The sequence below is a fragment of the Xiphias gladius genome, chromosome 16 (genome assembly GCF_016859285.1).
Source record: "Xiphias gladius isolate SHS-SW01 ecotype Sanya breed wild chromosome 16, ASM1685928v1, whole genome shotgun sequence".
Taxonomy (NCBI): Eukaryota; Metazoa; Chordata; class Actinopteri; order Istiophoriformes; family Xiphiidae; genus Xiphias; species Xiphias gladius.
The window spans coordinates 12,962,116-12,978,948 of record NC_053415.1 but is presented as its reverse complement, the minus strand read 5'-3'; the positions used below and the strand labels follow the sequence as shown (position 1 = coordinate 12,978,948).

Sequence of the window (16,833 nt, the reverse complement as noted above, 5' to 3'; positions counted from 1 at the left end):
TTCAACTTACCAAGTCTAAACTTTGCAGCTTGAATCCGTACACTGCTCCTCTTTTGCTGCTGTTCATGTAGTTTCCAAGTGCCAAGATAATCTGCAGAACAGCGGCGAACATGAATGTGAAAAAGGAAACCAAGCATTGACTCAACATTATGTTCAGTCCAGACACAACTGCTTCAGTTACCTCTAGAATTTTCTTTAGTTTCTGTGATGACTTGATGGAAACTGATGCTGCAATGACTGCATGAAGTTGCTGAGGAAACAAAGAGAATGACAAGATGCAGAACTCAGTGCAGAATTGTTGCTTTCTATGGTCATAAAATCAGAGACCAGAAATAATAATAATAATAATAATAATAATAATAATGACAAGAATGTAGCATCTTTAAAAGCATATTTAATTTGACATTTAATGGGGAACTTTGTCCCCAAAACTCACCGGTGTGAGCATCTGAATGCTCTCACAGAAGTTGCCGATGAAGGCCATGATGGTCATCTTCTGCATGAGCCGCTCGATCTTACTGAACTGCATCATGAAGCGGTCCTCATCCGTCAGGCTCTCCAACGGCCTGCGCTCCTTTTCGAACTGCCGCAAGATTTTAATCTCGTTCTCTGTGGGCTGGAAGCGCATCAGACACTCCACAAAGTCCACCTGCAGAGTCCGTAAATCGAAGCTGGAAGACGGGTAGACAAAAGACAATAGAGGTACACAAAGTATATTACACACTGGAAACCCAAAGTAAAAGACAGATCATCCAGGAACATATGCTCAAGGTCTTGAAAAAATACTGTCATGATCATATCATATATTAATTTGAAAATGCCAGGTAACAACATTAACCCAAACCTTAATTTTTAATTTATTGCTAGTGTATAGCAACATTCATCAAATGCCAGCGTACAGGACACTCAAAACAATCCTATGTCTCATTTAGGCAAAAAGACTACATGAAGGGAAAGCATGTAAGAACACCAGAGAGACTGGGAGATGGGTTTTTGTTTTATTTTGAAGGGGCTTACATCTGAATGGCCTTGCAGATCTCCTCAGGTGTCTTGCCCACTTTCCTCAGTGTGATGGCCAGGTTCTTCGCCCTGTTGGAGTCCAGCAGAGTCACCTTGTTGGGCCCCTTCTGGATTACCTTCTGCTTGCTCATGGTGAGGTCAATTGGCTGGCCCTGCGCTTTCGTCTTAAACATCTCCTCGAACTCATCTACATTCAGGTCCTGAAAGATGTCGACAAAAAATCCGTTCACATTCTGTTTTCAAGGGAATGAGGCTGGAAATGGACGAGGCTAAATTACTGCTAAGCGAGGGGAGACTCTTACCTCGAGTATCCTCTCATCATCAATCTCATTGAAGACGGTCCCGTTGATCTGGTTTGGTTTAAGGGCTACCCAGTTGAAGACGGGCATGCGGAACTTTGTCTTGATGGGTTTCTTGATCTTAACAGCTACACATGACACAGACAAGTTAGCACAGTGTTTCTCCTTATCTACTATCAGAGAACACACATTTACATTCACACGCTTGCAGGTGAGAGGGTAGACAGGTATCAGGGATTTGTGACACATGCGGCTATGACTCCCTTGTTGGCTAGATCCTAGGTCTGTCTGATCTCTAAAAACATACAATCACACTTTATTTTGATCATTTTGTTTTTCAAGGAGAGTGAAGCCTCTTAGCCTCAGGCATGAAAATAATGCTGAAGGATATACCTGTACAGGAAATGGTGCATGTGGTGAGGATTTGCTGCCTGGCAAAGTGACAAACTATTTATTAGAGAGATTAAAACTATTTGTAGCCACCTGGCCTGATTTTTTGAAGCTGAACATTTGAGATTGCGCCCGGCTCTGCCACACAGACAATGTGTCAGCAGGAACGGAAAGATATCGCTGTTATGAGAAAGGTAGACAGCATTCCACCTATGCCTATCACTTTCTTTGACCAACCTGGCAGGTCTCTGTGTCTCAGCATGCAACCAACACTTTGAGATGTGGTGTAATGTCATTCATACAAACACTTAAACACACACAATCACAATACTACAGCGAGGTGGGAAGGTCAATCATGCAAAAGTTTGAACTCTGGTATTTTCTTCCTTCATTAAAATCATCTATAATGTTTCACAGAAGGTCATACTGTGTAACTGTGTCGTTCTCGCGTTTTCAACTGGGATTCAAAGACTGAAAATACCATTTTCAAAACTTGTGGGAAAGGGAGGGAAAGGGGTTGGTAAATCACCAAACATGACAGGCAGAACCTACAGAAAAGTTTGATGGGTCCCTCTGGTTGGCAGAAAAAAAAGGATCAAATCAAAGAGACGTCATTAAGAAATTAGAAGTTAGTGAGAAAGCTGAAACACACACATCTCAAACGCACATGGTACAGTAAGGAATCTATGCTTTCAAAAGAAAACTTAAAGGGCTTTTTCTAAAGATTACTGAGTGGCGTAACCAACATTACTGGGTTTGCATCACTGTGTTTTCTGATTCAAGGTTTTAGGTTTCTCAGGCAGGCTGTTACTTCCCTCTAATAGTTTAGCATACACATGCTTACATATCTGTAAATATACACCCACATCTAAGTACAAGGCAGGCTGATCCGGTTACAGAAAGGTCTAATCCAATGAGAGATATGAGAGTCTGGCTTTGTTACTGATCAGTTCTCATTATCTGAAGTTTGACGGCCTTTAGGAGGTTGAGTGTCAGACATTTTTATCATAAAAAACATAAAAACTCGCCTAAGAAACCGGAAGGCTTTTACTGCGAACCAGCTGCAGTTGAAGTGCTCACTTGGCATTAAAATTAATTCTGCACTGGAGGACAGTAGTTGAAATACAGCTAGATTTCCTTACAGCTCTAACAAAGCAAGAAAAGCCACAGCAGGAGCTACTGGCGTTAAGGTTGTCTGGTTTTTTTTATACATTTTCACTGAATAACATATTACTCATTCACTTATAGACACAAACCTGCTTCTATGTGTGTATTTTTTCTGTTCGGGGACCTTACCTGCTAACCCAGAGTTCATGATGACAGTGGGTGTCCCACAGCCGGGCAGTGGGGGGGCCATAGGAGGAGGCGGAGGAGGTAGGGGGGCTGAGATTTGTGAGGCCGGCCCTGGGGGTGGAGGCGGAGGTGGAGGCGGTGGAGGAGGTGGGGCAGCTGCTGCTGCTGCCAGAATGGTGGATGATGGTCCATTCGGCACTGGGAGACAGGAGAGACGGTAGGGTAAACAAAAATAGATGAGGCGGCAAGCCCCGTATCCTGAGCTCCATGCCTATAACACCTCTGTTGCTGATGTTTGGAAAGTTTAGCAATTTTCAATTACGTTTCAGTTTAAAATAGTTTAAATGAACTACTGGATATTAAACTATTACAGATCTAGGTGAGTAATTTTTGTCATCCAACTCGGTTCTTAGTATCATTTTTTATCCAACAGTCAAATTTGTATATGATCTCCTATCTTCTCTCTTCTTTCTGCATTTCATTATTCATTAACAGTTTAGACGCTAATAAACTGGACTAATATTAAACGTACATGTGCCGTTCACTGGCAGTGGAGGCGGTGGAGGAGGTGGTGGAGGTGGAGCAGGCGTGCCTCCTACAACTGTTACATGGTTTGGACTAACAGCTCCACCGTTTCCTCCAATCAGGGCACCTGGCAAACCCTCCATGCCAGGGGCTGGCGAGGGCAGGATGGAGATGTCACCGTCTCCTTTCTTGTGGATCTTGATGGTGCCCTGCTTCTCAAGCTCGTGGATCTTCTTCTCCAGGTTACTCTGTCGCTGGATGGCTTCATCTTTCTCCTTCAACATCTGCCGCAGCGAGTGTACCTGCGAGCTGGTGTCTTTGTAGACTTCCTGTGTGGGGACGACACAGAAACAAAGAAGGTAGGATTGTCAAGATATTAGAGGAAGTTAAAGATAAAACCATCTAATGTACTAATCTAAAACATGGGACTGAGAAATTAGAAACATGTGCATGCACAGGTATGTTTTATTATTATATATATATATATATATATATATATATATATATATACACATTTTTTTTCAATATTTTATTATAAGGAGACTTGATTCTTGTATTAAGCAAGTACTTAAATGACAACTGAAAACACAGATGTAAATGTTCAGGGTGCGGGTCTTACCCTGATGGAGTCAAGCTCCTTGTTTCTTTGCATCAGTTGCTTTTCCAGCTCCACGATCTTGGACATGGCCTCATTCTCCATGTCCTGAAGCTTCTCTGTCATCTATAAGAAAAATAGCCAAGAGGAAGAGGTCACACAGTGAACTCATTGTGATGACAACATCCAACTCAGTATGTCAAAGTGATCCAGTGGGGCAGGATGTAAGGCATTTAACATATATATTTTTTCTGGTTTGAAACAAACTGTGCGGACTTAAAAGTTATGAACGGTACAAAAAGTGTGTGTCCATATAAAATGTCCTCTTAGTCTTGCCTGGTGGCTGATGGTCTAAGTGAAAGCCTTAGATCATAGTAAATTTGATGCTGGGAGGGCCCCGTATGATAACAAGCAAGTGTGACAGGAGCTTCACGCTGTGTCATCAACATCCTGACATGTTGGACGATAATATGTAGCCTTTTGCAAGAAGAGAGAAATGAGACTAAGGAGTCAGTTTAATGGATTTTCACATAGTAGAATCAATGGTCGAGGGCTCTCACGTGTGACATGTTCTCCTCCAGCTCCTCCACCCGCTCCAGGGCAGCGTTTTTGGTCTCTGCATCCTCCAGGAGTGCTCCCACATCAAAGACGTTATCCAAGTATGCCTGGATCTGAACCTGCAGCTTATCGCTCTCTGTGTGCTTCAGTTTCTGGAAAACATAGACAAAAAAAAGAGAGATAGTGTGAAGATCAGAGCAAGGCAGTCAGGGAGTGAATGTGGGGAGATCTTCTTTTTTTTTTTTTTGTTTACTGCATGAATCTGACATCTCAGACTCCATGGCCAGCATCAATCTCACCTCTGCAGCGAGGCAGGAGATGAGGATTTACGGAGCGGACTTTCTGAAGTAATGGAAAAGCCATTATTGACTTCTTTTCTGTGGCTGCTGTAATGACAACCTACTGTATGCTCTTGAATGAGCTGCGTATTAAGAGCGGGGCTGTTCTGTCTGTCTGTCCACTTTTCCTGTAGTGTTATGTCTCAACTCACGTCTAAGTAGTCGTCCAGGCACAGCTTGGTGAAGTCGTACTGTAGATGAACTCTGAAGTTCATGTCCTCCACTGAGTGCACAACAATGTTGATGAACTGCATACATGCCACCTACGGAGTATAAACAGAAAGAATATAGTTAGTGGATGAGGATACACAGTAAGTACCGTAGCCTTTCTGAATGCTTTTGAAACACTGCTTGTATACATCATCAGTTGTAAATAAATAAATATAAAAAATGTTTTATGACCCTGAGATCCCAACAAACTGCTGACATTGCAAGGTAAACAAATTTACAACAGGTTGAGGTACCAACAGCCTGGTATTCCTATGAAATGGTTTTATGCTCATTATCACATCTATTGCCCTTAACATCCCTTCCCCTGAAATTGTGTGCGTAAATCTGCATGACTGTGCTCACATAGCTGGCAGAGCATCTTATCTGGAAGATTACAAGGATCTAAGATGACAAATGAACAAAATCAGCCAGTTCAACTCCACTGGCTGCATTTTAGGAGGCTGCATAAACAGATCGAGGGGGATCTCCTCACTGTGTCTAATGTACGCACGCACACACTTGTCCTCACACTGACAATGGCTTAATGAACTCCCTGTAAGACGCTCAGTTGACTCGTGCGACATGGCGGCTTTGATAAAGTCTGTTTGCTTTAGTGCTGCTGTCAGACGATGACTTGTGGCAGGGGTCCGATTGAAAGTCCTATTTAAGGTCTATTTAAACACAGCATCTATGGGTTTGCGCTCACACACAAACACACACACACACACACACCGAGAGACACACAGTATATCCCCCACATAAATTAAGACACTCAGATGGATATGCCCCCTGGATACGATCATGTCTAACGCACTTTAAGGCACTTTCTTCACATTGTCTTTTACTTCTTATCTACCAGGCTAATTAACATTACTCAGCCTGGAAATTACAGACATGGCATGGCTCTCTCACTAAGGTCCACTCCAGTTTGATGTACAGCACTACATCTGTAGTCTGTGCAGCAATGAGAAAAATGAGAGTCCTCGCACAGACACTTACAGCCTTGTGTGCGTCATAAAACTAGAAGAAAAATTTGTCTCTCTGTTTGTTGGTCAAACAAACATATGGAGGACACGTGCAGCAGTGTTCAAAATATTCAAAATATCTGTATTTCTAACCACCTGGAAACTGTGAGCCGTGTTTTTATTTCATCACAGCTGGTACTTTGCAGCTCCCTGTGCAGCACCTGTATAACCCGCAGATTACAGTTGTTGTAACACTACAGTGCTCTAAACACTTGACAGTGAAAAATTAACAGCAAACACCTTCACTCCGGGCTTCTTCAGCTTGAAAAGGCTCACGAGCCATCTGCAGTTTGCCTTGTGATGTAGGATTTTCGAGGGAGTGCAGTACAGTCACACAATCAATAGTCATTAGGAGTGTGTTTGTGTGCGTGTGCGCGTATCTATGTGTCTGTGTGTGTGTGTACATACCATGAAGTCAATGTTGTTGTCCTCGTTCTTGAAATACTCCATTAGCTTCTCAAACCGCTGTGTCTCCACACATACCTGAAAAACAAACCATATCCCTGAATTTAAGGAAGTCAAGGTGTAGAATTCACACTGATTAAGATATAACTGACATGTGATTTAAGCTTTAATTTATGTGCCACCTGTAGTAGTTAGTTACACTAAAAAAATAATTCCTCCCTCCCCGGCCCAACTAGAGTTAAAACTAGCAGGAGCTTTCTTTCTCTGCAGGAAGAGAGACAAGGGTGTGTGTTGGTGGCATGGAGTGCGGTGACAAAATACAGAGCAGGACTGTATCCCTGTGATCCTTTAATCCCCAAATTTAAAAAAATATATATATTGCTACCCTGTCAGAAAACCACACATTATCATGGATATCATGGCATTGGATGAAAATAAAAAGTCAGTGACGTTAGATGCTAAATACGATCCACGGTTTTAGAGTGATAATTACTATGATCAGTTATTCATGAACTACTGCTGAATCATTCTTTCATTTCATATATGGCTCACACAGTGTGTTCATTATCTCTTGTGGTACACCTTGTACAGCGTATACTGTAGTTTTTTTTGTCCTGCCAGTAAAAGCTTATTTGAACTAGAATTTGGGAGACAGAAAAGAACAGAGAGAGAAAAATAGGTCGAGAGAGAAGGAGAGAGAGATGCTCTGCGGCTCAGACAGTTCATGGTGAGGGCAATGAAGGAGATGGAGCATGATAAAGAATTAAGAAGGAAGGGAGGAAGAAAGTGGAGGGGTGTGTATCCAAAAACCTCTGAGTAATGACCCAAGCCTCAGCCTGCAGCCACTTCATCCAATTTCTGACACAGGATATCAGAGTCACTTGGCAAACTATATCTAATAACATTACATTAGAAAGTGTCATTTGCAATAAAAAAAAAAAGACACAGAAGGGTGAGCGCTTCCTCACATTCTTCCAGCAGCCTAACTATCACGACCATTTCTCAACCGTCATCTCATTAGACGAGCTACATTCTCCCTATACCTTATTCTCCCACTAATGCCACTGCCGCTGAGAGCAACTCTCAATATTTCATTCAGGGGTGTAAATATTGCATAAACTGCAGTCGGCCCATGTTTGCGGGTCGTATGCTACAAAATGGGGCGGCTGTTAGTGCCCACTGCATCATAAACCTCCCACTCTTTTCTACAGCAGCCAGAATACCTCATCCAGACAGACAAGGGTCAGGCAAAGCTGTCTGCTACATTTGTCTCTCTGCTATTCTGAGCTTTGATGTGTCTGCCAAATCCAGTTAACGCACACACGTAACTGTTTTCTCTGGAGGTCCTCCTATGTTCGGCGGCTAAACCGGTGTCTGTAATCTTTTGACAAAGAGCTCATTCCTAGATGCTGTTGCCTCGCAGCAGTGAGGAATCTGCTGGTTTCGCATCTACCGGAGGAGCATACCTCCAGGGCCGAGTCACTGTATGAAATTGCACAGTTGAAATGTAATGACATATTCGTCTCGTCAGAGCCCACTTCCCTGTCCATGAAGATCCTACCTCCTTAAAGTTGTCGAACGCAGAGAGAATAATTTCGTGGCCTCCTCTCACGAGACAAACTGCCGCCAGGAGTTCCAAGACCAGAGCTTTAGTTCTGTGAAACACGGAGAAAATAAAGGCAGGAATGGTTGGTAAATGACAAGTGTCAGCAACCTTGTACTTAAAAATGGAACAAACAAAGTGGAAAAATGTGTAATTTCCCACCAACAGTGAAACATTTGTGTAAAATTTATCTACGTGGAAATTACAGTGTTTATTTCAATGAATGCCCTTTTAATCTTATGCATTTTACAAACATTGATGAACAATATTATAAAAATGAATTACGCTGACACACTGACGGATATGAAGTCGGAAAACAGTTTTGTAATATCAGCGCATGAAAGGTAAAAGAAGAGCTCAACATTTTCATCTAATCCATTGGACAGGTATAACCACTGGGACACATTTCCTGTGTCACATGCATTTGACGTGATCCGTGTGTGTGTGTGTGTGTATGTATTTATGTGTGTGTGTGTGTGTGTGTGTGTATGTGTGTGTGTGTGTATATATGTGTGTGTGTGTGTGTGTATGTGTGTGTATGTATGTATGTATGTATGTATGTATGTATGTATGTGTGTGTGTGTGTGTGTGTGTGTGTGTGTATGTATGTATGTATGTATGTATTTATGTATGTATGTATGTATGTGTGTGTGTGTGTGTGTGTGTGTGTGTGTGTGTGTGTGTGTGAGCACACAGGACAGAGATATCCTGTCCAGTCAATGGTTATTTCATGCGGGATTTCTCTGCCTGTATACGACAATATGTGACACGTAAAGCATAGTGGTTTCAACTCCACTTTTGGAGGAAATCCTTAGCCTCCGGGCCACCAAGTGGAAACGCAACAACCAACCCACACACACACACATACAAAGGAGTGGGTCCTTCTGATGGCTGTGTCAGTAAGCAGCTGGAGTGTGCCAGCGGTGGCCTGACCCGTCTGACTCTGGATCAGACTGTGCAGGTGCACTGAGGCTAATGTTGGACTCTTAATGTTCCATTTTGAATTTGGGTCCAAATTGGCAAAATATTTGGATTTTTTAAGCTCTGAATCTAACAAATCTCTTACCAAATCTTTCACCACCTGACTCTTTTTATTAGCAAAGAGAAACTTAAGTTTTAGTTATTTAAATGTTGACCTCAGAGTTTTTGTTCTTACAGTTATTTTTAACTTTTGGTTTGAACTTACCTTGCATTTTTATTATTGAGGCTTAGTGCAATTTCGTTCACAGCATGTGGGTGTGACATGACCATGTTGAAGCCGTACTGGAAGATGAAAAACAAGTGAAAGGGAGAAAGACAGAGACAAATAAGATAATTAAGAGGGGAAAGGAGCCACTGAAAGGGCAAGAGGTGCATTCCCCTACATAATAAATGAAATATTTAGAACTAGCAGTGGAACAAATTGAATTCGGCTTCAGTTAGATAAGTGTGCTTCAGTCAAGAGGGACATGAAGTCTGCATGGATTGCAGAGGGCTGACCTGGTAGTTCATGATAGCACGCAGGCACATGATGCAGACGTGGACGTCATCCTTCTTACAGACCAGTCTGGAGTTTTTCAGCGTCCGCCGGCTGGGCAGTGTGTTACAACTGAAAAATTATACCAAACACAAAAACAACTGAGTGAAAAGAGGAAAGAAAGACTATTTTATTAAAGGAAGTGCCATGAGCATGAGCATGGGTCTATGAGCATCTGAACACAGACGAAAAAACAGATGCCATTAGTGAATGAGCCCTTGACACACCATCTCCTTCACATAGGGAGGCTATTAAACCACCACGCCACCTTACATCAACACAGACAAAGGCCATATAATCTACAGCATCGCCGGGGGCCAGAGGATGCCCTCTTTTCAGTTGTTTTAATTTAATGTCCTTTCTCAAAGATATTACTTACAGCTATCACAATAGAAGCCAGTCATTTGCATGCAGCACAGTGATTTTGCAGCTTTATGTGAACAAAAACAAGGCCTCTCCTCCTGGTGCGGCTCTCACAATAAGAAAAATGCTGGAGCAGCAGTATTACTGAATAATATCCAGAGCAAGTCAGAGCAAAACGATTTCTTTTCAGACTTTTGTCACGAGGTTCAATTACCAGTCCGGGTTCTGGGGAAAAATTGTGTCTTCAGGCCACTGACAAACACGCTGATTCGTGTCAGCTCCCATGCCTGAAGGCGTGACTTCTCTTTGAGTCACAACACAGTCTGTGTGTGTGTGTGTGTGTGTGTGTGTGACTGTTTGTTCATCTGGAAAAGGCAAGATCAAGGAAGAGGCAGCATTTTTAGGTCACAGCTGCTTAAGTACTCACCTCTAATTTGAAATGTCCACTCTAAAATACGCTGGAAAACAGTTAAACTGCATGCCCTGAAAAATGTGCCCATACCAGTGTACGTATGAGCACAATCGTATATTTATTATGCAAGTTTGTGTGTCTTTGTATATGTGTGTATTCTACATGTTGTGTTCAGCAGGATGTGGTGCAAAACAAGTTCCCTGACATAGGTGCAGTCGATTCATGAGACCTGCTTCACACAGTAGCAAAAATAATCTTAAAGGACTTTGGTCCCTGGCTTTTCCTCTCCTGATTAATCAACATGAGGCGTGGCACAGTTTGGAGGAAATGACTTGTGTTAATCACAAACCAAACCAAACCTAAACCTAACTAATGATAAAGGATTACATAACGCCAGCAATGTGTAATACCTTAACCTGCTTTGACTTGTCTAAAATTACTCAACTAAACTTCATAGAACACATTAAACACGTCACAGTGGATCCAAAAGGCGTTACAGCACAACAAGAGAAGTATAGACAGAACTCAGAACTGGAAAATGAAACAAAAATAGCATCAAGAAACAGTACTAAAGGACAACAAAGTCATTACTCTGCAAATTCAGTTTGGTCTCAGTGAACCAGAGAGCAAAAAGTCAGATAGAGTTTAAGTTGAAGCTTGATAGCCAAAATAAAGTGTGACAATGATTAATTACATCAATGGAAGTGGGTAGGAACTCAGTATTTTTAGGTGGTTGATGAGAAATCCTCACTGCCACAACCTTTACTATTGGATCTACTATAAGGACAGACTGGGGCGTTTGGAGGATTGCTTTGTAGATTTCAACGAATTTCTGAAGCTGTGGAGAGAGGAGAGAATCAGAGTAATGTGGTCTCTTTTGATCTTGGCAAAAGTGTTGATGCAAAATTATGAACTAGTAAGAGACCGGACAAAGAAGTCTGAGTGGTACCAAAATATACAATTGCAATTGCAGTGAGCAAAGTGGTGACACTGGGGATGACTAGAATGCGTGTCCATGCACAAAGTTGGAGTAAAAAGAGAGGTTACGTGCCATGGACTGAGTAAGAAGAACATCAGATTCCTATTCATGAAGCAGGAAATAGTTCTGAGACATCCTGGATTTGATGTTCTGGTTAAAATACGTGAATACTATCCAAAAATTGCCTGCCCATTTTCTCAAAACAGCAAGACCATGATAAACAGAACATGTACTAAATGACATCACAGAACATCAAACACTAAGACTACAGCTACAAGCTATAAAATACAGGCAAACACAGCTACAGATTTCTAGCTAACTCCGTGTAACTCTACAGGCATACCGTCGTACTTGAGAGCACTTTGGACAGCTCAGTGTGCTTGGTGTTCTTCAAGATGGCAGTTTTAAAAAGACACATACAAGTCTTAATTTGACATCCAGTTGTTAGCAGTTAATACCTTCACATTATTATAAATCAAAGCTAGTCTAAAGAGTGACAAACAAAGATTCTGTATAATGGACGATTGGACATTTGCGAATTATTAAGCCACTGATAATAGACCAGGGAAAATGCTTCATAATTACTGTGACATCTCTTGTTAACCAGGAAACCAAAATCCAAAATACAGAAGATTTTTAAAGGATAATTAATCTATCTGTACTGGTTGTAACCTTGTGTTTAGCCTTTACAGGGCTTTTGCAGAAACTAGGCTAGCTTCTGCATAGAATGGCAGTTAGGGAGCCACACAAGCAGCACACAGGCACAGAGGCAAGAATAATGAGTGCAGAAAAATCCATTTGCTCCAAGGAAAGGAGAATTCAGTCTCAAGCGCAGGAGGGGAGGCTGGCAGTACAAATAATTCACATCTCCGACACAGACAGCGGGACAAATAAACTGGGCAGCGCTAGCAGGGAGGTATAAAGTACAATGAGGCAGGGGGACTGTGTATGTGTTTGCATGTGTGTGTTTGACTATCGCAGTATGTGTCTGGGGAGGGAGCAGGGATGGTGTAAGAAAGCACACTATGAGCCAGCAGAGCGAAGCTGAGACCTGCCTGCTGTCGAAGACTGGCAGACAGAAGAGTAGATGACTATGGAGGAACACCAGGACAGAACAAAAGAGACAGTCAGCCTCAGTGAAGACACTGTTACACATAGTGCACATGCTCAAGTGATGACACAAAGGTAACATCTGGAGCCAGCAGATGCTTACAAGTGATGTGAAGTAGAGTAAATGGTAATTTTACAGATTATTATAGGCTAATTTAGATATTTGACAGGGGTAACATTATCAATGAAATCTCTGCTAAACAAGGGAGAGATAAAATATGTATAAATAACAATTAAACAAATCCCAATAGTCTAATTGTCTTGGATATTACAAAACTTGAAGAAACTGTTTTAAGCTACATTGGAGTAGTTAGTAGTAGATTTCATCATTTTGTAAACAAACCCAGGATGTTCCCGCAACAGGTTTCAAGTGAAGTTTCGCATTGATTGTTTTGATAAACTGCGCCTTATAGGTGTGGCTTAAAGTAGAAGAGATATCAGTATTATCTATGACTGTGTATGAACAATGGGAAACTTGGATTAGCATCTAAGTCACTGTACTAAAGTGAGTGAAGTGAAAAAGTATTTTTTTCTGTGCTACATTTACTCACATCATGTATTACTTAGCAAGAAAACGTTCTTATTTTTGAGACAAAAGGCAACAGAAAACAACTCAAAAAATTAATAAAGGTGGCTGACTATTAAAATGCAAGGAACTCATTAAGAATACATGTTCCTCATTGAATCAACGGCGCTCTTTGTGTACAATGTTTTCAAGTTAACCTCCTCAAATACAGGGATTATAGGTCACAGAAGTCAGTGCAAGTGCTGTACCGAAAAATCAATGGAATGGCAGGGAGGATTAGAGAAATAATGCACAACTGAATGGGATTTGTGCTTCAGGGTATATATTAGCATGGGCTTATGAATTAACTGCTGTGAAATATTGTGTGTGCAGGATTTTGGAGTTAAAATGATCTGCTTGGTGTTCATAAAAACAAAACAGAAAAAAAGATTCCTTCCATTAAAGAGTTTTTTCCTTCCCTGCCATCGTCTGTCGCAGGGAAAATCACTGTCCATCATGTGTCATAATCATGTGCAGAGCCGGCCTGCGTCTGACAATCCCAAAAAAATCCAGACAAATGGTATTTGTATGCTGCTGCAGAAATGTGTCTTAAGCCATTTAAAGTCTTACAGACCACATGACTACACAAAGGGGCTGCCCGGGCATCATATGAAATGTGTGTTTTCTCAAAATAATCACAGTACAATCACACTGCTCCAGCCAAACACTAGGTAACTCAGAAAAAAAGAACTCAGAAAGGCAACGTTTGCTGTAAAAGAGTTCAAATCAAACTAACACACATGGTTAACGAGGATTCCTTTTAACCCTCAGTGATAGTTTGTGGGTGTAACGTACCGTAACGTGGAATGTCGCCCAGCACGTGTGATGCCATTCCCAGTGATGGGAGACGGCAGGGTGCTTCCTCCATGCAGGTCTTCTATAGAGCGGCTCCAGGGCTTAGACTTGTCCATCACAGCCTCTGGGTTATTATCCACACAGTCTCCGTCAAACCTGTCGCACCGTGGAAGCAAGACATAAAATAAGACACCAACACAGGAAACGTCAGCATTTACTCTGATATAGCTTGTCTTCTTTCTGGTGTTATTTAAAAAAAAAAAAAAAAGATAACAATATAATATCTGTTTTGTTGAACACATAACAGAGAAACCATTTTTGCAAGACCCCCTAAATTTTGGTTACCAAATGTATGCCTTAGGCAGAACATACAGGTGAAAATAAACTTTATTTGAAACTTAACAGTAACAGTTAAAACACTGACTCCAAAGCAAGCTTACACTGTTTTGCTAACACCAGTCTCTGAGACACATGCTACGTGTGCTAACAAAATACTTTCTTTGCCAGACACCAAAGCACCCTTACCATCAAACAAAGGCCATGCTAACCAGCCTGGCTAAGCTAACCTAGCTAAACCAACCAGCATGATGTCAGCACTGGCAACCTATAACCACCTAAAAAAAAAAAACCTAACAAGCCTTATCAGCTAGCAAGCCACAGAGCATACACTTGTATATATCACCACCATCACCAGCTACCACACACACACACAGTCGCACAAACACACGTGCGCACACACACACACACACGCACATAAAAATACATAGATATAGATGTTATAAGCTGAGTCAGTGTGCCATGTGATAGGTGAGCAAGAGGGCACGTGTTTTATTGTACTTGGCAGAAACTTTGGAAAGAGCTGCTATTTACCTGTTATGATCTATTTCAGTTGTTAGACTGTTTTAGACTGGTCATTTCCATGACTTTTATGCTGCTGCTACTGCTGCTGCTGTGGTGCTGAGGGTAAACACACTTTTACGACTTACCATTCATAATGAGGACAGACCATAATAACATATGGTGAAGTGGGGCGTAGAATTAAAAATTTAACTGCATAGCTCTTTGGCCCTGTAAAGGGACTTTGTGACTGACCAGTAATCACACTGTCAGTCCATGAATAGAAGGCTATGGTTCGTATAATACACAGTGCCAATGTGTCAGCAACAGGCCCCGAGTGACTCAGTGTTTCTGACAACCAGGCAGCAGCAGCGGCGGTGGTGGCGGTGCTGGCGCTGTGTGGTGATGCATCAGAGGCTATGCAGAATAGCAGCATTGTGTTGGTTGTCAGCCCTGCATATAGACTAAAGTGGTAAAGAGAGAGAGAGCTGGTAGTGACTTACGTGACAGCATACTGTGCAAAAGAAAGATACTCCACCAGCACGTCCAGGCCTTTGTTCTCTTCATTTAGGAATTCTCTCACCCACCTGAGGAGAGACAAAAACGTGGTTAAATCGGCAAACATTTATCAGCAGACAAACTCTTATAAAATCATTTGATTCGTTTTTCTTAGAGATCCAGAACCAGAACCCGCTTTTTGTAACAGTTGGAGTTTGAGTTAAATCAGTTTCAACAGACACTGATCTCCTTTGGGAAAAATCACAGAAAGAAAAAAAAACAAACTTATTTTCCAACTCTGGAAAACTAGCAGTTAGAAATAACCAGTGCCTTATACTTTGGAAGAGAAACTGTAGGAAATGTCCTTTTTTATTTTGAGTGTATATAATCTATTGTGAAACATGTAAAGCCTTTGTAATAACTGTGCATGTCAAGACATATCCATGTTTATCAGGTCTAATATTGACATGCCATCACATTGGTCTAAAGATCTGGAAAATCCCCTACTGTTAATAACATTCAGATATATTTAGATGTTTCTGTGTATAGTATTTAATTTGTCACTTCTGTGTTCTAACACTCAGTGCAGGCTTTGACCATACCTGACCTTGGTATACAGATGTTTTCAGATTATTCACCCTCTTTGTCGATTTTCCCTCTCTTTGCCAAGAAGAATTGTAATGACCCATTTGACAGACTTCAAAGCTTCCTGGCTCAGAGCAGCAAACATAACACACATGCATGTGTTTGCAAAAGCTAAGGCATCCACACACACATAAACAGAATCTCATTAGTGAGTCTGCCTCTCTTCTCTATCTCTGTTTCTCTACCACACACACACACACACACACACACACACACACGGAGTTTCTAACTCTGATAAAGACAAGCCCCCAGAGTGATCAAAAGCCCATTCTCACCTTCCTTTTAGGCGCTGAAGTGGGCCACCCATTCAGCACTCGGCATGCATTCATTTTTTATTCTGCACAGCCAAGCCAAGCTTTTCACAGGAAAGCTCCTGCTACCTTCGGCATGTTCTGTTCTGCCTCCATATTTATAAGCAGTGTGAGCTGAATCACAGATCATCTTAATTTAACTGCATCTTATGAAGGTGCAGTGTCTATTTATTGAAGCCACGACTGCTTCGACGGGCATGACTGCTCAGTGAGTAGAGAAATTTGCAAGGCATAAACATAATGACACACAGGCAGGCTTTTGAGTGGCACTGCATTGATAAAGATGTAGGGCTAAACGGCTTTAAAAATCTACTGGCTGCTTCTTTATCAGCTCCCCTGTGGTGAATCTGCATGGGAGCCAGTAAGACTAACAAGTGCGTCCAGTAAAGACGTGCCTGGTAGGGCCCCTCGTGCTTTAAAAGGGCTTGGAGGTGTGGCCTTGATTGGACCACATGGTAATCATTACCGCAGGACACTAACTTAACAATCATCCCATTCACCACATGTTGTTGGCCACTGAGCAACATGTGAGGAGCAGGCA

General features: G+C 41.8%; 1 protein-coding gene across 7 annotated transcripts in view; it reads right to left on the bottom strand.

Annotated features, from left to right (window-relative positions):
• fmnl2a (formin-like 2a) overlaps positions 1-16,833 on the bottom strand; it is a 52,560-nt gene that overhangs the window by 8,053 nt on the left and 27,674 nt on the right. For 4 of the 7 annotated variants that reach the window (XM_040147533.1, XM_040147534.1, XM_040147531.1 and 1 more), the window contains exons 5-21: positions 15,342-15,425; positions 14,002-14,157; positions 9,741-9,849; positions 9,448-9,524; positions 8,220-8,313; positions 6,662-6,736; positions 5,171-5,281; positions 4,683-4,832; positions 4,147-4,248; positions 3,535-3,856; positions 3,006-3,200; positions 2,262-2,282; positions 1,323-1,447; positions 1,018-1,220; positions 437-671; positions 182-250; positions 11-91 (exon numbers count right to left, since the gene is read on the bottom strand). In XM_040147533.1, coding sequence (XP_040003467.1) covers positions 11-91; positions 182-250; positions 437-671; positions 1,018-1,220; positions 1,323-1,447; positions 2,262-2,282; positions 3,006-3,200; positions 3,535-3,856; positions 4,147-4,248; positions 4,683-4,832; positions 5,171-5,281; positions 6,662-6,736; positions 8,220-8,313; positions 9,448-9,524; positions 9,741-9,849; positions 14,002-14,157; positions 15,342-15,425 — 2,209 coding nt within the window. The remainder of the gene's footprint in view (positions 1-10; positions 92-181; positions 251-436; positions 672-1,017; positions 1,221-1,322; positions 1,448-2,261; positions 2,283-3,005; positions 3,201-3,534; positions 3,857-4,146; positions 4,249-4,682; positions 4,833-5,170; positions 5,282-6,661; positions 6,737-8,219; positions 8,314-9,447; positions 9,525-9,740; positions 9,850-14,001; positions 14,158-15,341; positions 15,426-16,833) is intronic. The other 3 variants (XM_040147535.1, XM_040147537.1, XM_040147538.1) reach the window with 1 other exon arrangement.